At 40.8% G+C, this 24,454-nt stretch overlaps 1 protein-coding gene and 1 long non-coding RNA gene across 5 annotated transcripts in view; one reads left to right on the top strand and one right to left on the bottom strand.

The window, feature by feature from the left end:
* The window catches only part of LOC105481967 (glutamate ionotropic receptor NMDA type subunit 2B), a 442,762-nt gene that overhangs the window by 28,684 nt on the left and 389,624 nt on the right, over window positions 1-24,454 (bottom strand). For all 4 annotated transcript variants that reach the window (XM_011741769.3, XM_071072181.1, XM_011741782.3 and 1 more), the window contains 2 exons: window positions 2,598-2,758; window positions 617-804 (listed from right to left, as the gene is read on the bottom strand). In XM_011741769.3, the coding sequence (XP_011740071.2) occupies window positions 617-804; window positions 2,598-2,758 (349 nt within the window). The remainder of the gene's footprint in view (window positions 1-616; window positions 805-2,597; window positions 2,759-24,454) is intronic.
* LOC139356856 (uncharacterized) overlaps window positions 1-24,454 on the top strand; it is a 59,866-nt gene that overhangs the window by 7,354 nt on the left and 28,058 nt on the right. The window lies entirely within an intron of this gene.

Genomic DNA, 24,454 nt, shown 5'->3' with positions numbered 1-24,454 from the left:
GAAAGATGTTATACCATCCCCCCAAAATATATGTGTTGAAGTCCTAACCCCCAATACCTTGGGATGTGACTTTATTTGGAAATAGAGTCATTGCAAACATAATGAAGCCGAGATCATCCCAGAGTAGGGTGAACCCCTCATCTAATACGACTGTCATTCTTAAGAAAAAGGGAAATTCAGACACAGACGTGTGCAGCGGGAAAACATGCACACTGGTAAAACACCACGTGAACATGAATCAGAGATCGGTGGTATGCTTCTACAAGATGAGGAATGCCAAAGATTATCAGCAAACCACCAGATACTATGGGAGAGGCATGAAACAGATTCTCCCTTGCAGACCCCAGAAGAGATTGCCCCTGCTGGCACTGTGATTTCACACGTTTATTCTCTGGAACTGTGAGACAAGACATTTCTGTTGTTTAAGCCACTCAGTGCATGGCACTTTGTTATGGCAGCAATAAGAAACTAATGTATACCTGAAAACTACACAATATACTGTGAAATGCTTTTCTGGAAATGCACAGGTTAAATAAATGGAGGAAAGGAAAAGGTTGATGTTTTGGACTGGCCATCAGTAGAGGACAAATGGGCACTTTCCCTTTCTTGAACTCACCATCTCCAAAGAGCTGCAGGATAGCAAGGTCCACCTGGCGCTTCCACCCAGAATCTTTTTGGATGGCAATGCCATAGCCAGTGGAAGCAAAGACCTTCCCACTGCCAATGGTCACCAGCTTGCAGCCTTCATCTCTGCCTGCCATATAGTTCAGCACTGCTGCATCATAGATGAAGGCATCCAGTTTCCTGTACAGGAAAAAAGCAAACAAATCCAATGGAGGAATTTTAGAACAAAACTACCTATGGGGCCATTAATACGAAGCAGTAGGGTTCCAGAAAACTATGTGGAGAATTGGTTCAAAGTAAGGTTTAAATTGGAACTCTGCCAGAATCTAAAGCCTAAATCCCAGGCTGTTCTTTATGTGCTTTTGGGTTGAAAGGAGGAGTTCTTTTCTTCCCACTGGGAATGATGAGAATGTAAGTTGGGCCTGAAGCCAACTCATAAACTGTGTCTGAAAGGAAGAAGGAGTAAAAAGGGATCAATAAAAATAATAACAGAAATAATGAAAAGTAACCACCGCAATGAGCAACAAATAGCATGGGGTTAGATTTATATAACATTTTTCATTTCTCAGTTCATTACAGTCTGGAGTGGGGATAAGTGTAGGTGTTTGTGTTTCAATAGATGTGCAATGCTATTTTTGTGGTCAGGAAGTTTCCAGTATTCTGTCGTGCAGCACAAGGATAGAGGTGAGGGGTTGAGGTGGTGGCAGTACAGGCTTGTGTAAGAGCAGATGAGTGAAACTACAAGAGAAGGCAAAATACAGAAGAATTCAGATCTCTCAAATAAATAAATTACAGCATATAGTTCCTAAACATAAAAGAACTTCATTTTATGTATTGTGCTTTGCAAGGGAGAAATACATAAAAAAGGGAGTAAGACCAGGCATAGGGGCAGGAAGGCATGAATCAATATTTAAAACCAACATTTAAACATATCAAAGGTAGAGGAAGAAATTTAGATATAGCTGTACAGGCAATAGAGAGGTCTGCAAGAAAGAAAAGCAACACCATTATTCCCTTCATTTTTATTAGTTAAGTCACTTTGTTAGGTAACCTATAGAAAGGGGAACACCAAAAAACCAAAGCCCTGATATGAATGAGAATGGTGGGTGGAGCAGGGGTCAGAATACCCAAAGTGGCCCTACCTTCAAGCTCAAATCCCATCTTCTGAGATCTTTTGTGACCGTATCTATGGTGATAACATAGAATCTAACAGTATTTTACGTAACCATGTATCTAGGTGCCTTTTCCAGACCTGGAGCTACAAGGGTATTGAGAGGAGGTCCAAGTGCTGTTTAATCATCATACAACAAAGAAAATGAGCTACAAGACCCCTTGACTTCCAAATCCCAACATCTATAATGCTCCATTATCCATCATCTTCCATAACTGTAGCTTGTGGAGGCCAAATGAACAAAGGGATCAGTTTGGCTGGGACTGTGCAAGCCAACACATGTGTAGGTCATGAACTCCTATGAATGGACAAACACTCCCTAGAGGACAGAGTATGTTAACACAAGCTGGCACTGGAGATCAGTCAACACATTCTTACTGTTAATTATCTAAAAACATTTACACTTTCCCCCTTTTATTTCTCCATTGTCCATAAGACACCAGAACCATAATTTTCACCTCTTAGACAACAGGTCTTTATTTCATACACGGCACAAATACCTTAGCCTTCACTCTGCCCCCCTACTTCTACATTTATTTCACTCTTACTTCATGGTTACATTAGTGCAACTAGAAAATAATTTGTAAAAAAATACATAGAAGTAAGTAATATCATAGGAATCTTTGTACACTGGTCTAAGTGATACTATCAAATTTAACTTGGAAATCCATAAAGAGCAAATGAAGTCTTCTTTAACATTTTATGATACCAACCATGGTATACCTAGTGCATGTGATTCAATAGTATGCTTAATAAATGTGAGAAACAGATCAAGGACTCTGAGCTTGGAAGCAGTTCTTACCCTGTTTTCAGGGAGAGCAATGCATCATCTACACCCCTCTGGTTGAACTTTCCCATGTAGGCATGCATTTCTGCATAGTTATTGCGAATATTTCTCTCTGTGCTGCCGTTGGGCACGGTCCCAAAGCGGAAAGGGGGTGAGAAGTCATTAGGTCTCTGGAACTGGAGAGAGAAAGACAGATAGAGACAGAGGGAGATGGAGGGAGAGAGAGAGAGAAAAGTCATTTTAGAAAATGTGAAGAGACATTAAGTTAGCATTAGTGGATTTATAATGGAAGGGACCCAACTATACTTCACCAAATACATTAGCCCTCACTCAGGAGCAGCCATTGCTATCTGAAAGCAGACTTCAATTCAATTCAATTTAGTACATATTGTTGAGAGATTTCTATTTGCCCAACCCTGACTTTAATCTATAACCCTTCTGTGTTCCTTTTATGTCCACTACACAATACCAGTGTTGATGGGCCAAAGGAATGTGCTGGTGGCTTAACTGAGGTGGACTAGTCACCTTTATTTCCAAAAATTATGTAAAATATGTATTCAGGTCTCTTAAAGGCCTAAATACACAGCCATTGCACTATTTGGCCATAGGGCCTTAGTGAGGTGAGCTATGTGGTACTCCTGAAGATAATTTAAGTATCAAATATGTTTGGCTAAGAAATTTTCTTTTGACCTTCCCTGATGCACTCAAAGCTCATATTTATCCCACATGAGTTGTAGGATAAACTGTACAATCAAAGACAATTTTAATTATGTTCCCTTTCTTGCTTGAGACTGAGAGTGCATCTCCAGTGCCTATTATAATAAAGTGAAACCTCTTGGATTTTCATCCCTATGACATCAGTTTTATTTCTGGCTATCACTCTGCAATGCATAAGTCTTTATGTTGCTTCCTGAACACAAAATTTGTTCATTTGTGTCTTCATGGCCTCATATAGTCCATCTCCTCAGTGCCAACTCATCTATCTCTCTAGGCCAATTTATATCCTTCGTTTCAAAATAAATCTCAAAACAATTTCTTCAAGAAATCTTCTGTGAATTCTTTCTTCCATCAAGTCTACCCAAAAGTGACCCATCAGAACGGGTTATTCTTTGTCTAGATCACTGTAATCCTACACATGCAATTACTCTTTAAATGTGCTAGCTAGTCTCTGATGTCATCATTAAGAGTTTAAACTCTAGATTGAAACATACGGATTGAAGACCAGCTCCACCACTTACCACTGTGTGACCTTGGACAAGTAGCATAAACTGTGCATCCTGTCCTCATTTGTAAGAAGGAGATGATAATGCCTAGTTTTCAATATTATTGTGAGAATTAACTAATATAATTCATATGAAGTGCTTGGCACAGCACCTGGTACACAGTAAGTGCCCACTAAATGTTCTCTTATACTATTTTTAATTTGGGTCTCTATTCTGCATCTCCTAGTAAACTGGCTCTCTAAGCTACTTATTCTATTAGTATAGCAATGATCATTGTAGCTGTGCTGTGCTTTGGCGTCAGAACGACAATGAAGATATTTGAAGTCCTCTTGGTTTCAAGTAATAGTACCACTTACTTTGGAGATACATTTGAAAATCTAACCTGCCAACTCAGGAGAACTCTGAAGCTTTGGAATTGCTTGGGATTAGAAGAAATTCTTTTCCTTAGAATATGGGAGTTCCATGGGCCACAAAATATCTCAGCACCAGGAGCCATAAATGCCATCTTAATTGCTCAGTGCTGGCCACGGTCAAAAGTAGAGTCATGCAGTGGTGTTAGGCAATCTGTGATGCATCAAACAACTACTACTTCCTAACTGAGAAAGCTCCCCCTCTGACTCATCACGGAGCTTTTTGACATTAAAAGTTTTGAAAGGGGTTATAATTTTTAAGTGGATAAAAACACTACAAAAGAGTAAGAAAAATCTAGAGCCAAATGGGCCACTCAGGGTTAACTAGCCCAAACCTTTCATTTCACAAATGATGAAACCCAAAAAGGGTAAGTAATTTGCTCCACATCACACAGTGGCATTGATAGCTAACAGATCAGAGCTAAATTCACCTAATTAATAGTCACTCCTCACTGTCTCCAGCAGATAGCAAGCTTAAAGTAAATAGGGATATGCTTTATTGGAAGAGACAGACCCAGAATGCTTTGCATATCACTATCAAATACAACACTTCAGATGTTTGAAGAAAGGCATTCCCCAAATCAAAAGTAGAGTAAATAACTATGGTAGACAGCAATACAACTAATTAACTCCCTTTAATCAGTAATTCCCCCACAATACTAGGACAATGACAACTATGTTTATAATGACTAAGATACTCTAGGGCCCAAGGGATTTTCTGAAACATCAATGAAAATTGCAATCATGTCCAATACAATTCTGGCATAAATGATTATACTTTAATTTTTCTGAAAAAAATGGCAATCCATGCAAGGTATATGCAACAATTTTACATTAACTAAATGGAATCCAGTGCCCAGAAGGCCTCACTTCCTGATGAAGCTACATTATAGGCAGTTTTCATACAGCTTTTTATATAGCAGTTTTTAATTTTAAATTATTTTTAGATTTCTAAATTCTGTTTTGTAACTATATCCCTGAATAAAGAAATGATAAAGGGTCTAGAATAGCCAAGATCACTTTGAAAAAAGGAAAAAAAAATGTTAAAGGATTTACACTACCTGACTTTACAATTCATTATAAAGCTACAGTAATCACGATAGTGTGGCATTAGCATAGAGTCAGATCAATGGAACAGGATAGAGTGCCCACTAACAGCCACACATATATGGTACAAGGGCAATTCAGTGGAGATAGAATGGCATTTAACAAATGGTGTTGGAATAATTAGATATCTGTTTGCTAAAAATAACTTCATTTCACACCTCATAAGATACACAGAACTTAAAGTGGATCATATACCTAAAATGTAAATGCTAGAATTATAAAACTTGTAGAAAATATAGGAGAAAATATTTGTAATCTTGAGTTAGACAAATTTCTTAGCTACAACACCAAAAGTGCAATCCACCAAAAAAAGGTAAACGATAAATTGGAGTACATAAAAATAAGAACTTCTTTTTGAAAGATGCAGTTAAAATCATAAAAAAGATAAGCCACCAACTGGGAGGAAGTATTTGAAAATAAATTAAAGCTATTAAAACACTAAAGGAATTGGATAATAACATAGCAAGACTTATATAGTTAAGGCATCTTTCAAATGAAAATAATCAGGCCAGGTGCAGTGGCTGATGCCTGTAATTCCAGCACTTTGGAAGGCCAAAGTGGGTGGATCACTTGAGCTCAGGAGTTTGACACCAGCCTGGGCAACATGGTAAAATCCCATCTCTACCAAAAATATAAAAATTAGCCATGTGTGGTGGCATGCGCTTGTGGTCCCAGCTACCTGTGAGGCTGAGGTGTAAGGATTGCTTGAGCCCAGGAGGTGGAGGTTGCAGTAAGCCAAGATTGTGCCACTGCACTTCAGCCTGGGTGACAGAGCAAGACCCTGTCTCCAAAAAAACAAATAAATCATTATCATCAAAATAATCAGAGAAACCAAGCAATCAGTACCGGGGAAGAAGGAGGAAGTGCTGGTCTTAGAGGCAGAGAATTTGAATTTGGATTTCAGCTTTGTCTCAGGCCAGCTGCATGAACATGGGCAAATTACTTGAATTTATGGACCTACCCTCTTTTCTGGAAGTATTATTTTAATGAATAAGATAATATGCAAAAAAATAATACCTGGCACATGATGGATTCTCAAAATTCTTAGTTGCTTCTATGGAGATGAAGTTCTAACATTTAAAATTGTCCTATGTAAGGCAATGTTCCCTAAGATTGAAAATCCTTATTCTCTAATTTGTTCCTTAAACTAGGCCAGTCTGGAGGCCAACAGGGAGAGAACATTGCCCCAGAATTAGCCAAAGTATTGCTTTTTCTTTTGAAAATTCTTGTCTCAGCTTGGTGAGATCTGTGAAGTTTACATAAAACAGAGATTTTTTATGCAGTCATTGGAACTTGAACTGTACTAAAATTCACATTCATGGATAACTGTTTAGGGAGGCCATGGAGAAGAAGGAAAAAATAATCTTCCATATATCCTCATGCTTCCAATAAATGCCCTTCTAATAAAACTTACCCCAAGCTGTAAGGCATTATATGGCACTAGTGTAGCCTGAGTGGCAATCAGTGCTTTCTAGGGCTTTGGGAAGGAGAAAAATTTAGCACTGTCAAGAATCAGAAGTCTTAACATTAATAGAACAGGGAGGCCCCTGAAAAAATAATTTTTAAACAAATTTAAAAGCCTAATGTATCAGGGAGCTCAGTAATTGAATTAAAAAACTCAATCTGATTTCAAAGTAGGGAAATGTATACAGTATTCTTTCTTTTTTTTTTTTTTGAAACAGAGTCTTACTCTGTCACGCAGGCTGGAGTGCAGTGTTGTGATCTTGGCTCACTGAAACCTCAACCTCAACCTCCCAGGCTCAGGTGATCCTCCCACCTCAGCCTCCTGGGTAGCTGGGACTACAGATGTGAGCCACCACACCCTGCTAATTTTTATACTTTTAGTAGAGACAGGGTTTTGTCATGTTGGCCAGGCTGGTTTCCAACTCCTGGCCTCAAGCGATCCACTCTGCTTGGCCTCCCAAGGTGCTAGGATTACAGGCGAGAGCCACCACGCCGGGCCCAGTACTCTTTATTAATCACCTTTGGTCATAGAGCTTCCTTGAATGTGGAATCTTTTTCTAGGAGTCACCCAGATTGGAATTATCAATCAATACAGATTTGGATAGGAAAATAACACAGACAGGGAGGGCCCCATTTCATAGATGAGGAAACCGAAGCCCTGAAGAGATCAAATAAGTTGTTCAAGCCCACACAGTATAGTGGGAGGACAAGCTGAGACTTGGCCTCTGAGTATGGCCTTCCCTTTGCCAGTTGAAATGCTAGCTGAACAGTCCTACTTCCTGCCTACTAGGGAGTGAAGCCACACGCTGTAAGTGGGGCCACGTAGTAAGACTATCCTTCCTTTTGTGGCAAATCAAATGCCAACTCCCATCCTTCCCACTGCATTTAACACAGGGCTTCAAGTAATTGCTGTGAGTGTGTACTTGCACAAGGGCAAAACAATGCCAGAATGTTAAGAGAACTGTAATCTCATTTGATCCTCCTGGAGAGCAGCAGGGAATCAGAATTCAGGCCTCTGAGCTGTTCAGATCATCTCAGCCTCCATTTTAATGACCTCAGAGTGAATTAGTCTCGGCAGCCATGCAAGGAGAAAGGTGCTCAAGGGCCAGGAGTCAAGGCCCCCACCCAGAGATGAGCAGACACTAGGGTCCTGAACTCTTTTGGCTGCCATCTCCCCACTAGAGAGCTTTTCATACAGCCTGCTGGAGAAAGAAAGGAAGAGGGAGGGAATCAGGGAAGTACGGATCTGGTCCATTTTTAAAATTGTTAAATAAAAATATAAATTGATTTTCCTATGTATTAGGCATTGTAAGTCATTAATAATTGCCACTCTTATTCAATACCTATGTATGTACTGGGTATAAGTTACATTATCTCCTTTAACTATGATAATTAAAATGCATCCATTCATTTGGCAAATATTTGCCCAGCATCTATTAGTGCAGGAGACTGTATTAGGAACAGAGATACAAAGATGAAAAAAATCAGACCCAGTTTTCAAGGAGTTTCCATTACAGAAAGTCAGAAATATATTCATTCAGTTTTTCATTCATTTACTTTTTCATTTCATTTTTCATTTCATTCATTTATACAAGCATTCAGCAAGTATTTGTTAGTGTTTATTGTGTACAGAGGAGGTGCTGAGGATGCATTATTGCAGAAGAGTATGATCTTGCCTTCAAGGAGTTCTCATTATAAAGAAGAGAGACAAATAGTAAGCCTCTTTTTTATTTTTTAAATTTCTAAGCAATCTTTTGTAGAGATGGGCTCTCTCCATGTTGTACAGGTTGGCACTGAACTCCCAGCCTCAAGCAATCCTCCCACCTCAGCCTCCCCTAGGGTTGACTAAAGTCAGCCACAAATTATTTGCCACTCTATGAAAAAGAGGTCCATGTCCCCTCCCCACCTTGATTCTGAGCTGGCCTAGGTGACTTGCTCAACCAGTAGAAGGTGGCAGAAGTAACATTCTGGAACTTCTGAGGCAAGGGCAGAAGAAGCTTTGCAGCTTCCACCTTGGCCTTTGGGAAACTTGCTCTGAGGGAATCGGTGTACCATGTTAGAAGTCCAACAACCCTGAGGCCACCATGCTGGAGATGCCACCTACAGGTGCTCCCATCTGCAGTCCTAGCTGAGCCCTGGACTTCTATCCATTCCAGTCAGGGCACCAGGCATGAGAGTAAAGCCATTATGGACTCTCCAGCCCAGCCCAGCCTCCCACTGAATATCAGTCAATGCTACACGAAGTAGAAGAATCACTCAGCCAAGCCCTACCCAAATATCTGACCCACAGAACAGTAAAACACAATAAAACCTTCTTGCTTTAAGCCACTAAGTATTGGGCTAGTTTGCTGTGTAGCAATAGGTGACGGAAACACAGATGATTTCAAATAGTGAAAATGAAGTGCTAGGAAGAAATTGAAACAGTGTAGTAGGATAAAGAGTGGTAGGAGAACAAGTTTAGACTGGCTGTCCTGAAAAGGCCTCTCTGAGAAGGTGGCATCTGAACTGAGACCTGAATGATAAGAAAGAACCAGGCATACAAAGACCAGGGGGAAAGTGTTTCAGGCTCAGGAAATTGCAAATGCAGAGGCCCTGACATGGGAGGACAAGCTTGGTGTGACCAGGGGCTATAAATAATGTGGCGGGTGCTATGAGCAGCTGTGTCCCGCCAGCAGTGGGAGAACAGAACACAGGGGCTATCTCAATGGTATCCCAGAGCCTGTGCACTGGGGCTAAGACTTAACCATTTGAACAAGAGGAGCAAAATTGTTTCTAGATAGAGACGAGTGTTCAAAGACACAAGACGGTGAGAGAGACTGGGCATGATCAGAGACCACAAGCAGCTTATCGTTGCCAGAGCCTAGCAGGTATCGCCATGGTGACAGGAGGTTGACACAAGCTGAAGAAGGAAGCAGGGCCTGGATCACAAAGAAAGTTGAATTCTGTGCAAAGGAGTTTAAAGTTCATAATCTAAGGGATGAGAAACAGCAGAGCTTCTGGAGTTAAGCTGCCTGATTCAGATCCCAGCTATGCCACTTGATAGCTGTGTGACCTTGATCAACTCACTTAACTTCTCTGTACCCCAGTTTCTACATTTGTACAATGGGCTGCTAATAGCACCTACCTCATAAAGTTTAAGTATTCAACCAGTCAATCTGGGCAAAGTATTGGCACTGTGCCTGGCTGATAAAGGCACGATGTTAGCTATTGTTACTATCATTATTATTAGCATCATCATCATCATCATCATCATCACCATTGGAAGCAACTGAGGAACTCTGCCAGAATGACAAGATTGGGTTTTTGTGTTAGAAAAAGTCCCCAGGTGCTGGTGTGAAAAACAGGTTGAAAGGAGTAAGATGGAGAGACAAGAGCTGAGGAGGCCCTGAGCTCTGGTGAGGGTATGGGTGCTACAGTCAGATAAGAAGGAACAGACATATCATCAGATATGTCCCTACACTACTAGCTAACATACAAAACCACAGAGGTGCACACCATTGACATATACATTTCCTGAAAGGTTTCTAGAAGGAGGCTGAATTGAAGCTGGCAGGGAGGGTGGATTGGCTTTGGAAGGGTGAAGATGGGGTGTTAACATCAATTTACACTAGAGGAATGCTCTGCTTGAAGACTCCTCTTCCAACCTGGTTAGTTTCCAGGGTGAGAATGAAGAAACATACTTTGAGGTCCTGGCACCAAGAGAACAGCAGGTTCTGAAAACAAAACCAAGAATGTCCTAAATACTGATGGTGTACAAGCAGTGGTCATTCTGACCACCAGTCAAGGCCATCTCCTGATCAGCTGTCACACAGTCCCAAGGACGATGATCAGAGTCAGATCCGGTGAATGACAGCACAAAAATGAAAGCAGCTCTGCTAAAATGAAGAGGATGGTGAGGAACTTCCTTCCTGGGTAGTTGGCTTCCCTGCAAAATGGCTCTGCTCATTCAGTCTGTGTCCCATCAGCATATGCAGATTAGGACAAATAGGTGCTGTGACCTTGCAGAGGTGGATATTGGACACGCTATTTGCAGGGATCTATCCATATGAGATATGGAATCTGGGGGCTTTCGTCTTCAAAGCTTGACAATCCTACACATAAATATTCATTCTATTACTTCTGAGTTTACATTTGCATCACAAAAAGAATCAATGCCCAAATGCCACTCAGCCCTTCCAGGCACCCAAGAGAAAAGGTGGGAAAGGCTTAGGAGATGTGAATGGCTTTGGGCCTGGGTTACTAATTATGAGGTGGCAGCATGTCAGAATTCTGAAGACACCACATTTTTACCTATTCAGCACCCTCCTGTTATTATTGTTATTGTCATTACCCTATTTTATATTTTAATACTATTTTTAAATTATTGACTTTTATTGTCATGAATTTTAACCACGTATGGAATCTTACAGTCACCACCACAATCAAGACACAAAACAATTCCATTACCCAAAAAGCTCCCTGGTGCCACTCCTTTTAAGTCACACACACCCTTTGCTCTTAACCTCCAGCCACTCTATCCCATAGTTTTGCCTTTTCTAAAACGTCATATAAATGGAATCCTATAGTACATAACCTTTTGAGACTGGCTTTTTTACTTATGATAATGCCTTTGAGATTCATCTCCAGGCCTTTGCATGTATCTGCAGGTCATTCCTTCGTATTGCTGAGTAGTATTCCATTATGTGAATGCGCCAGTTGATCCATTTATCTATTGAAGGACATTTGAGTTACTTTCAGGTAATTGTGAGTAGAGCAGCTGTAAACATTCATGCACAGGTTTTTTAGTGAACATGTTTTCATTTCTCTAAGGTAAATATTCAGGAATGGGAGTGACGAGTCATATGCCCCATGCTCCTAAAGTCTTTTTACAGCTCTTCTATCTTTCGATCTTCTCAGTTTTTCCAGGAACTACCAAGCAAGTACAGCAACTCATATTATCTTCCTTAGCCCAGGGATGTTGCACCAAACTGTGTTGCCCATCACTAAATCTTCCATAATAATGCCCTATGGCCCAACTAGGGTGAAGGGATATGTATGTGTGACTCCAGACTCTGGGCAGCATCTGAAGAGGGGAGGAAGTGGCTGGAGGAAGCACCCTCTCTCCTCTTCTACCATGATCCCTTGTTGGGCCCAATGGGGGAAGAAGAAGGTCAGGTGACCATACAAGGAGTAGACTTTCTGAGAGCATGAGCTCCTTCACTGTTCCACGGCCCATAAGTGCTTGGGACAGATGTGAAAAGGAGGTAATCTGTGCTTACATTGAAAAAACAATTTTGGCCAGGCATGGTGGCTCATGCCTGTAATCCCAGCACTTTGGGAAGCTGAGGTTGGTGGATCATCTGAAGTCAGGTGTTTGTGACCAGCCTGGCCAACATGGCAAAACCCTGTCTTTACTAAAAATACAAAAGTTAGCCAGATGTGGTGGAGCACACCTGTAGTCCCAGCTACTTGGGAGGCTGAGACAGGAGGATTGCTTGAACCTGGGAGGCAGAGGTTGCAGTGAGCCGAAATCATGCCACTGCACTCCACCCTGGTTGACAGAGTGAGACTTTGTCTCAAAAAAAACCAACAAAACAATTTAGTGATAAAACAGTAAGTAAACACATGGGTTATGGGCTAAAAGATCTAAGTTCAAATCTGAGCTCTACCACTTACTAAGAGTGTGACTCAATAAACAAGCCACTTAACTTTGAAACTGAATTTTAACAATGTTCCAAGAGGAGAAATAAGGTACAGCATCCCACTACAAATCCTCCATTTCAAAACATGGGGCCCGGAGTAGCCCCCCGAGACCCCCTAAAACAAACTGGCTGTGGATATGGTGAAAGATTAGAAAGTTAAACCCTTCACCTTCATGAAAGAATCTGGAATGGAGGTAAGAGGAATACAAAATAATTGTTATATTTCATTGTAAAGTATTCATTGGAAAGAGTATTGTTCAAATTCATTCAAAAGGCATGGCTGAATTATGGAAACAATAACATTACAGAATGTAGTTAGAAGCTACCGGTATATAGGAAAATTGCCCAAATTAACTCTGTTCTCTTCCTGGGCCGCTGATGAATCTGATGACATTTCGCTACTGCCAGAAAGGGAGCTGGCATATAATAAGCATTCAATACCTTAATTGTTTCTGCTTGTATTCCTCTTGTTATTAACATTAGTGCTATAATTGCCTACAGTGGCAAACACCCTCAAGTTCACATGTAAAGAGATCTGCACTTGGATGTGGAAGGCTGGTAAGTGGCCTTTCTCCTGCCTCTGGCTGTGCTGTCATTGGAGGATGTGTCTTCACAGCTCTGGATGCTGTGCTGTTGGGGAAGGAACTTTGTGCCTCTCTGAGCTCAGCGTGGAGCTGGGGTTCCATAATAGGCCTTACACCGGTGGGGGTGGTGGGGACTGGAACTTCTCCTGTCATCACCCTCCTGCTGGGGCCAAAACAAAAGCTTGCAGCAAATAAAACACCAGTTCTTCAGATTCCTGGAATTTAGTTAATTACCAGTTTTCCTCACAATGATGGTTTTAATGCAATAAAGCAGTCATTTCTTTTGTATTTTATAAAATTTGGATACATAAACCTTAATCAATATTCCCTGAAATATTTCATAAAATCAGATGGCATATTAGCTAGCTGAGGCTTGGTCCCTGAGTTTAGCAAAGCCAAGAAAGTGGGTTTATTCCTATATTAACTACATTAACTTTAACATATCATAACCTGCACCTTGAGGTTTTAGGTGTTCGGCAAAGTCTTGTGTCTGGCCATAAAATATCACTTCAGTAGCACACAGTTAATGGACATAAGCCACATACAAGTCACTGAGCTCTGAAATAAAATGAAGCAACAAATACAATCCCTACCATTACAGTTTAGCTGGAAATAATAATGACGATAATCATATAATGCCAGCAGCAGCAGCTAATGCTTCTACAGCACTTACTATGTGTCACACAATTTACATATAGTAATTCATTAATCCTCTCATTGATGCTATGAGGTAGGCATTATTATCCCCATTTAATGGACAGGGAAACTAATGCACAGATAGTAATTTGAATAAGGCCATACAGCTAGAAACTAGAGCAAGGATTCAAATGCAGGGTTCTCACATTTAACTGTAAAATACACCACAGGGCTCTGTGCAAATGGAATGGATGCTCAGAAAATGTATAGATTAAGGAATCCAATGCCTGAATGAGTATGCCTATCCAATGGGACATAAGGAAAGGAAGGGCTATGGAAGTTTAGAGGGAGAGAAAATCATTACAAAAGGATACGGTTGGGGAGGCTGCACAGAGCAGGCAGAGATGGAGCTGACTCCTCCCGATTGGCCAAGTTTATCCAGGCAAAGAGCTCTGGGAGGGTGATGGGACAAGTGAAATAGCACGAGCAAAGCGCCGGGATGTGAGCATGGCATCTGCACTGAGGTTGGGAGGAATGTTTGGCGCCCAGATAGAAATCATCCCATGGGGCACACTGGATGGTCAGACTGAGGAAGGACACTGTGAATCCCACAGTGCTCAGGTGTAGCTATCATTCAGCTAAAGCAGCATGGCTCGAAGAACAGAGAGGTTGGAGAAGGGACATTTACTGGAAAACTAAGAGCCTGGACTACTTTCAGAGGGAAAATAATGGGAGGGATAAACGAAAAAGGCATCAGAGTGGAAGCCTTGACTGAATCCAAGTCTGCCTATGTATTCAGAAGAACAAAGGAGAAGAGGTGGCAGAGTTAGCCTCATCCCCACCACCTCCTCTCCCACTCTCCTCCCTCACCCACTCCTCAGGAGCCACACTGGCTTCCTTGCAGTTTCTAAAACTCACAGGCAAGCTCCTACCTTCGCATGCTCTTCTCTGCCCCCAAAGCCCTGGATATCCGCATATATTGATCTCTCACTAACTCTGGCCAGACTTAATTGCCTTTTTATTTTCTGCCCTTTCCTCCTAAGAATGTAATATAATGGGCACAGTTTTGGTCTGTTGTGATCACTGCTGTATCTCTAGTGCCTAGAGATACAGTATCCAACACTTAGTAAGCTCTCAATATGAATGAATGGGTGACTTAGAATGAATGAATTGAATTGCACATGTGGATATATTTATTATATGAAAAACTCCATTCAAAGTGCACTATTCAGCTGTTGATACATTATCATGCAACACACAGTTGAGCACTAACATTCCTCAGATCTAGGGCTAGTCTAGCATCTCTGCTGAATAAGGAGTTAATGTGTCCTAATGCCAGTCGAGGACATCTTTCCTGGCACTTTCTCCATTTTTCCTTCACAAAACATATCAGATCTGAAATCCTGCAAGAGCTTGTCAGATTTAGGACTTGACAATGCATATGAATATTTCTTTGGCACCAAAAATGTGACAGTTAGAGATGATTATGATAACATGGAGATGAAGTGAAACAGAGGCATAAGGACAGAGGCATTTGAGTTTTATCCTTTAGTCATCCTGTGTGTGACAGGTGGCCTTTGTTGAGCTCCTTCAACCTATTCTTACACAAGACTGTTACAAAGAGGTGTTATTACCGTCCACTGCACTCTACCTCACAGACCAACCTGGGAGGGTACAAGGGATTGTTCCAGATATTTTATAAAAGCAAAGAGAAATGGCCTTTAAAGAAGCTTTCAAGTAAAGGAGACAGATGGATTCACCATGGAAACTGGGATTCTTTTTTTTTTTTTAATTAATTAATTATTATTATACATTAAGTTGTAGGGTACATGTGCATAACGTGCAGGTTTGTTACATATGTATACTTGTGCCTTGTTGGTGTGCTGCACCCATCAACTCGTCATTTACATCAGGTATAACTCCCAATGCAATCCCTCCCCCCTCCCCCCTCCCCCCTCCCCATGATAGGCCCCGGTGTGTGATGTTCCCCTTCCTGAGTCCAAGTGATCTCATTGTTCAGTTCCCACCCATGAGTGAGAACATGCGGTGTTTGGTTTTCTGTTCTTGTGATAGTTTGCTAAGAATGATGGTTTCCAGCTGCATCCATGTCCCTACAAAGGACACAAACTCATCCTTTTTGATGGCTGCATAGTATTCCATGGTGTATATGTGCCACATTTTCTTAATCCAGTCTGTCACTGATGGACATTTGGGTTGATTCCAAGTCTTTGCTATTGTGAATAGTGCTGCAATAAACATACGTGTGCATGTGTCTTTATAGCAGCATAATTTATAATCCTTTGGGTATATACCCAGTAATGGGATGGCTGGGTCATATGGTACATCTAGTTCTAGATCCTTGAGGAATCGCCATACTGTTTTCCATAATGGTTGAACTAGTTTACAATCCCACCAACAGTGTAAAAGTGTTCCTATTTCTCCACATCCTCTCCAGCACCTGTTGTTTCCTGACTTTTTAATGATTGCCATTCTAACTGGTGTGAGATGGTATCTCATTGTGGTTTTGATTTGCATTTCTCTGATGGCCAGTGATGATGAGCATTTTTTCATGTGTCTGTTGGCTGTATGAATGTCTTCTTTTGAGAAATGTCTGTTCATATCCTTTGCCCACTTTTTGATGGGGTTGTTTGTTTTTTTCTTGTAAATTTGTTTGAGTTCTTTGTATGTTCTGGATATTAGCCCTTTGTCAGATGAGTAGATTGCAAAAATTTTCTCCCATTCTGTAGGTTGCCTGTTCACTCTGATGGTAGTTTCTTTTGCTGTGCAGAAGCTCTTTAGTTTAATGAGATCCCATTTGTCAATTTTGGCTTTTGCTGCTGTTGCTTTTGGTGTTTTAGACATGAAGTCTTTGCCCATGCCTATGTCCTGAATGGTACTACCTAGGTTTTCCTCTAGGATTTTTATGGTATTAGGTCTAACATTTAAGTCTCTAATCCATCTTGAATTAATTTTCATATAAGGAGTAAGGAAAGGATCCAGTTTCAGCTTTCTACTTACGGCTAGCCAATTTTCCCAGCACCATTTATTAAATAGGGAATCCTTTCCCCATTTCTTGTTTCTCTCAGGTTTGTCAAAGATCAGATGGCTGTAGATGTGTGGTATTATTTCAGAGGACTCTGTTCTGTTCCATTGGTCTATATCTCTGTTTTGGTACCAGCACCATGCTGTTTTGGTTACTATGACAAACCCACAGCCAATATCATACTGAATGGGCAAAAACTGGAAAAATTCCCTTTGAAAACTGGCACAAGACAGGGATGCCCTCTCTCACCACTCCTATTCAACATAGTGTTGGAAGTTCTGGCTAGGGCAATTAGGCAAGAGAAAGAAATCAAGGGTATTCAGTTAGGAAAAGAAGAAGTCAAATTGTCCCTGTTTGCAGATGACATGATTGTATATTTAGAAAACCCCATTGTCTCAGCCCAAAATCTCCTTAAGCTGATAAGCAACTTCAGCAAAGTCTCAGGATACAAAATTAATGTGCAAAAATCACAAGCATTCTTATACACCAGTAACAGACAAACAGAGAGCCAAATCAGGAATGAACTTCCATTCACAATTGCTTCAAAGAGAATAAAATACCTAGGAATCCAACTTACAAGGGATGTAAAGGACCTCTTCAAGGAGAACTACAAACCACTGCTCAGTGAAATAAAAGAGGACACAAACAAATGGAAGAACATACCATGCTCATGGATAGGAAGAATCAATATCGTGAAAATGGCCATACTGCCCAAGGTAATTTATAGATTCAATGCCATCCCCATCAAGCTACCAACGAGTTTCTTCACAGAATTGGAAAAAACTGCTTTAAAGTTCATATGGAGCCAAAAAAGAGCCCGCATCTCCAAGACAATCCTAAGTCAAAAGAACAAAGCTGGAGGCATCACGCTACCTGACTTCAAACTATACTACAAGGCTACAGGAAACTGGGATTCTGAAGTTGTACCAGGAGCTCCAGCAGCTCATAAAATTTTGGAAGACATAAAGAAGGTTACTACCAAGATTTCCACATGCAAGATGCCCCAGTGAATTCAGGGTGCTCCAGTTATTAGCACCATCACCTGAGGTTCTAATACAGTATCAACATCTTCAGAGAAATGAAGCTGGGGTGGGGTGGAAATGTCAAAGACCTATGCCAGGCGGGGGCCAGGGTGAGTGAGGATCCAGCGACAGGCAAGGCAGAGGGACCCATGTGTCTCTGCCCTCCTGGCAATCAATCAGATCTGTCAGTTCCAAATTGAGGCATGGAAATGCCGGCATATGCACTTACTGTCACATTGTGACCCACTTACAGCCCAGTAGAGCTTCCTTTGTTCAATAAAGTCAGCCCTATGCGAGGGACACTCTGGTTTATGGAATGTCACTGTTGGGATGCACCCTGGCGATCCCACCACACACACTGCATCCCCATTGGGGTTCACAATGGACCATCACAGGAGAGGACTCCAACAATCCTTTGGTAAAGAATCTTATTTAACCTTGAAACAGTGTTTCCCCAAACTTATTTTCCCATGGATTTTTTTTTAAAAAACTAGCCATTATGTTTCCCAGAACACTCATAGGCTATGAAACAGTTTGAGAAATGCCGATTGAGCAACTTTCTCCCAGTACAGAAAAGGAAACAGAGGCCTGGGAAATTCATTACCTATCCAAGACTAAACAGCCATTGCCTGCTCTTGTCCCCATCTCTTTTTTTTATTTAGTCTCCACACATGGATTGGGTGCCTACTCTGCACCAGGAGCTGCCCTTAACAGTCGATAGAAAGACACGGCAGACATTTCCATGTCTCAGGCTTTTAGGACTAATGGGAGGCCAATGTACTTCAGTTGTCCTTAATGGACCTCCGATTATAATGCAAACATAATTATTATAAGGTGACTGCTACAAAAGTAAAATATCAATAACCATGTTGGTAGAAAAATGAAGTTCAATTTTTCCAGTTGACTAAGGGTTAAGACATAAAACTTTTGCTTTCAACCCTTTTGATGAAAATCATTCTAAACTATAGTCATTCAAACATATTCAGTGAGCATCTGCTATGTGTCATGATACAGGGAGGGGAATGATATACAGAAATTAAGACACAAACGACCATAGATGGTTTAGGACATTATGTACTTATTCCAGGAAAATCCTAGAAACTATCATTACTTTTAATAATTTCTTTACATAAGCTTTCTTTGTTATCATTTATATCTTTTCCCTTCTAAAAGTGGCAAGGGTTATAGTTATTTTAGGGTTGGTTACTTTTTGTTAAAGAAGTGATATTTTCCTATGAAAATAGAAAGTACTCAGCAAACGCTTGGCTGATTGGGAAGCCAACACCTCACCATTCAAAGAACAGGGCAGGCTTAACACATTCATACAAGGAGGGGACTCCTGTGCCTGTCTCACACAGGAGCCAAGGAATAATCAGGGGCTTCGAAGAAGTCATTGCCAAATAGGTCCTGAAAGAACTTTATAATTTAAGATCTGACAAGACACATAGCAGCACAGTTAGAGACCTCACTTACTGTTCTCTTCTGAAATACCTGCCCAATTTAGATGGTTTGACAGGAATAGAAACCACAAGGTGAGAAAATTCTATCTGGGATTCTAAATGTCAAATATTTCTTATCTACATTACCCTCTCTTCCTTCCCCTTCAACCATTGGTCATGAAACTATCTTTCACTGTTTCTCAAATTCAAATGACTATTAAAGAGTGAAAAGTACTGCCTTATACCATATGAATTACATAACTTCTTATTCATTCATTAATTGACTAGTTGATTAATTAATTCATTTTTCTATTAATATGTGAGCACCTATATGTACAAGACCCTATTGTAATTACTGCAGATACATTAGTGGACAAAACAGACAAAAATTCTTGCCTTCATTGAGTTTACAGTCTAGTATGAAGAGACAAATATTATAAACATGTTAAATATTAACATATCACACCATATAACATATACATTCTATTAATGTAAAAAGAGATAGAAGGACAGGGAAGAGTAAACGTTCTTTAGATTCTCTTCCAAATTTTCGATCAAATACTCATCTGGTGGCCTGAACTTAGACTGGTCATTCCCCGGAAACTCTTGTCTTTAACAATATACCACTTGTAAGCATCTTCCTCTCTGAATCTAGCCCCACTAGCCTGGTCTGATGTAAATTTTCTTTTCTTTTCTTTTCTTTTTTGTATCATTTTTGTTTTTGAGATAGGGTCTTGCTCTGTTGCCCAGGCTAGAGTGCAGTGGTACAATCACAGCTCACTGAAGCCTCAACCTAGGCTCAAGAAATCCTCCCACCTCAGCCTCCCGAGTAGTTAGGACTATAGTTGCATTCCACCATGCCCAGATAATTTTTAATTTTTTTGTAAAGACAGATTTTTGTCTTGTTGCCCAGCCTGGTCTCAAACTCCCGGGCTCAAGTGATCCTCTTACCTCAGCCTCCCAAAGTGCTGGGATTACAGGCATGAGCCATTGCACCCAGCTGAATTTTCAGAGGAACAACTTCAAGTTTACATCAGAAAAACATATTAACATTTATTTTTTCCACTTAAAATCAGAGGTCCTGTTTCATCCCAGGCTTGGAGAAGATACTTTTTCTAGAGTAAGCAAATGGGTTGAAGAAATAGGATTACTGGTAGAATAGCTTGCCTTTGATTTCTAATATGTATTTGGGAAAATAATCTAGATGAGTCAATTTCATACTTACTTGGTTGGTGCAAAAGCAACTGAGGTTTTTGCCATTAAAAGTAATTACTTTTTAATGGCAAAATCGAATGGCAAAAACCGCAATTACTTTTGCACCAGCCTTAATATAGTTTAAACATGCTAATTAGAGGGAAACAGACTCACTAATTGGGATACTTCCTCACCTACCTAGTAGGAAGTTACTCACAAATGGTCTTATGGTCTTATCGAACTCCATGATAATTTTATCATGAGACCAGGCCACTGAATCCTTTTCATGGTCTGAAATGTGCATCTCTTTGCCAATGGATTACAGAGAAGTTAGCCTACTTCAAACTGATGCTTGAAATTCCAAGGCAGGAGCTAATTAACAAATGGAAAATGTTTCTAAACCACAGCAAAGAATGCTGTAAAGTAAAACATTTCTCTTTTTCAAATAAGAGGCTCTATTACTAGGCAGGTGAGATATTTGGTGAAAGGATAGACATGATCAGTTGTTGGGAGTGTGGGGCAACTTATTAAACACACAGGGAAGAGTCTTGTTTTCTTCAATAACTTAAGTGACAGGATGAAAAACCTGCTCTTTAAACCTGCTGTAGGCATCAAATTGGATTGGATGGCTGGCTACTTGAGAAATTGAATTAAACATCAAAACAGTAAGTCTGGCCTGACAAAAGAAGATATGAAAAGGATGAAGTTCAACTGGGGAGCATACAAAATAATTCTTTTTTTTTTTTTTTTTTTTTTTTTTTGAGACGGAGTCTCGCTCTGTCGCCCAGGCTGGAGTGCAGTGGCGCGATCTCGGCTCACTGCAAGCTCCGCCTCCCGGGTTCACGCCATTCTCCTGCCTCAGCCTCCCGAGTAGCTGGGACTACAGGCACCCACAACCGCGCCCGGCTAATTTTTTGTATTTTTAGTAGAGACGGGGTTTCACCGTGGTCTCGATCTCCTGACCTTGTGATCCGCCTGCCTCGGCCTCCCAAAGTGCTGGGATTACAGGCGTGAGCCACCGCGCCCGGCCTACAAAATAATTCTTACAGGAGGTAAAACCACACTGCACTAGAGCTAGGAGGGACAGGAACAGGCTTTGTCAAAAGCATGCTGGAGAAAGATCATGGACTTCTACCTGACCACATACTGCAAGCATTCGTAATGCGGTGCTGCTTTTTAAATAAAGAGCCTATAACTGGACGCTAAAGAGCAATATGTGGAATGGATGTGGTCAGGCTGTGTTGTACACCAGTAGGAGGGCTTCTGACCACAGTGTGCTCTTTTCTATAACTCACAGCAGAAGGTTAAGAAAATGATTAAAGGTGAGGGGAGCAAGTCTTCTTGTAAAAGATTAAGACTAGATTTAGCCTTGAAAGGACCAACCAAGGAAATTCCTCTGTTGTATTTACCATCCTATTTTTTAAGAATGAAGTGTCTGCCTCCCTCACTAGACTCTGAGAGTAGGGCTGTTTCAGCATATCTCCAACATCTCACAAGGTAGGGGTTCCATGACATTTTGGGACATACTTATACTAAAATCATATTCATAATATATCTGAAAGTCAAATTTAACTTGGTGCCCTGTATTCTTATTTGCTAAATCTGTTAGCTCTATTCAAAGGTTAACTAGTAACTATTCAATAACTATTAAGCTAATTGTTGTTATATATTAGGTATTACTGTAAAGGCAGAGGATATAGAAACTTTTAACAGCCAGGTAGATGATACAACAGAGGCTTCAGTTAATTCAAAGAAATGAGGACAGGAGCAGGATTTTGGTAGAAGGTAGAATCCGAGTTGAACAAGGGGCTTACAAGGTGATTGAGGGTGGCAGTTTCTAGACTCTTTGAGATGACAAAACAGGCTATTGATCTTTTCTATTCTGAGGGCCTCTAGGCCTTAGCTATGGGCAGTCTGGCAGATGCTAAGGACTCCTGAGATAGACTAGGTGGTTGGACACTAGCCTTAGTACCACAAAAAGATCAGAGATTATATGCTTATGTGGAACTGTTCTGATTTTCCTATACTCTGTTCCAGTAAGTGCTATGTAGTAGATATTTAGAATCTATCTGACGAATGAATAAATGAAGAGTAGGCGGTGAGACTGAAAAGCAATGAAATTGACTTGTATCCCTCATTCAGAGAACATCATTACATGCTAGTTGCAACTTACAGATACACAGGAGAAGTCACATTAATAGCTAGTATGCGTTAAGAATGAATTTGCCAGCAAAAACCCTATGTGGTATAGAGGTTGGAAGAAGAGCTCTCTGGGCTGGGAATGGAGAAGAGGAGCTTCAGGAACTAAAACCACTGGGACTCAGCCTCTCTGAAACTCACATCTAACTTGAAATTACTATGAATTTTCCAAATGGCAAGGGGCCTTCATAGAGAGTATTTCCTTCAATAGTGGACAGATTATGATAGATTATCAAGTATGGCAATAAAAACAACTTTTATTGCTAAACACAGTAGTTAAAATGGGTATTAATTAAAAACTAAGAAGTAATATAAATTCTCTGGCTGCATCAATACTTTGCAATGAAACTAAGGTTCTTCTCTAAGTCTCCGAGAGAGCTTGAAGTAGAATAAGTTATGTTTACTTTTTCTGAGTGTCTGAAAGAACAGACAATTCTTTGGCAATACATGCCATGCAAGCAGGGAAGGCTTTAAGAAAGACCCAGTTTTTAAATTTTTATTTATTTATTTTAAGTTCTGGGGTACATGTGCAGAATGTGCAGGTTTGTTACATAGGTATACACGTGCCATGGTGGTTTGCTGCACCTTTCAACTCGCCATCTAGGTCTTAAGCCCGGCATGCATTAGGTATTTGTCCTAATGCACTCCCTCCCCCGGACCCCCATCCCTTGACAGGCCCTAGTGTGTGATGTTCCCCTCCCTGTGTCCATGTGTTCTCATTGTTTAATTCCTACTTATGAGTGAGAACATGTGGTGTTTGGTTTTCTGTTCCTGTGTTAGTTTCTCACTAGTTTGTTGAGAATGATGGCTTCCAGCTTCATGCATGTCCTTGCAAAGGACATGAACTCATTCTTTTTTATGGCTGCATAGTATTCCATGCTGTATATGTGCCACATTTTCTTCATCCAGTCTATCATTGATGGGCATTTGGGTTAGTTCCATGTTTTTGCTATTGTAAATAGTGCTGCAATAAATATACGTGTGCATATGTCTTTATAGTAGAATGATTTATAATCCTTTGGGTATATACCTTGCAATGGAATTGCTGGAGAAATATCATTTTATAATTTGCCCCCTCCTGTGAGAAACTGTTTCCTTGGGGTAGAGCCCAGTAGTCAGGTGGAATCATAGTTGAAGGTCACTCTTGAAGTCATTGTTTTCTATCACAGTGATGGGCAAAAGACACAGATTCAGAAATGCTCACTGAGCTCTTAATATGTGCCTAGGAGGACGCTGGGAGCATGCTTTCAAAAGACCCACAAGGTTGGCTGCAAAGAGGTACTAGGCACCTCTTGTCTGAGAGGGCCATGAAGATGCTCTTCATCTAGGCCTCCTCGGAGCCAGAGCTAGTTTTAAGGGGTCTAAGCACTGTAAATTGCCTGTTGTCCCTTCCACACCTTTTTTAGCCCTAACATTTGACCTTCCCTTCACCAGCCCTCCTACTCCTACCTCAAAATCTCATAGAAACAAGTGAGTGCCTGGGGTAAGCAGGTAGGAGGAGGGCTGAGTGGTGGGCTCTTGGGTGTATTTGTAGCAGTTTGTGGCTTTCAGGGCACATGTTAATCATCTGCTAGAAACAGTATGGGCTTTGTGAGCTGGGTTTAGGAGCGAACCCTGGGTGGATGTAGGATGTGACCACTAATATTTATTGAGGATTTAGTATGCTTGAGGCACTCTTCTAAGCTTTACAAAGAGTAACTCTTTCATCAGCACAGCAGCTATAAGATAGGTAACGTTTTAATCCCCATTCTACACATTAGGAAACTGAGGCATGAGAAGGGTTTAGGAACCTAGCCAGATCACATAGCTTCTTGTCTTAGTTTTCTCTTCTGCACAGTGGAGGTAGCATCTGCCTAAAAGTGGGAGATGG

Source organism: Macaca nemestrina, chromosome 10 (assembly GCF_043159975.1).
Source record: "Macaca nemestrina isolate mMacNem1 chromosome 10, mMacNem.hap1, whole genome shotgun sequence".
NCBI lineage: Eukaryota > Metazoa > Chordata > Mammalia > Primates > Cercopithecidae > Macaca > Macaca nemestrina.
This window is presented reverse-complemented; position numbering and strand designations above follow the sequence as displayed.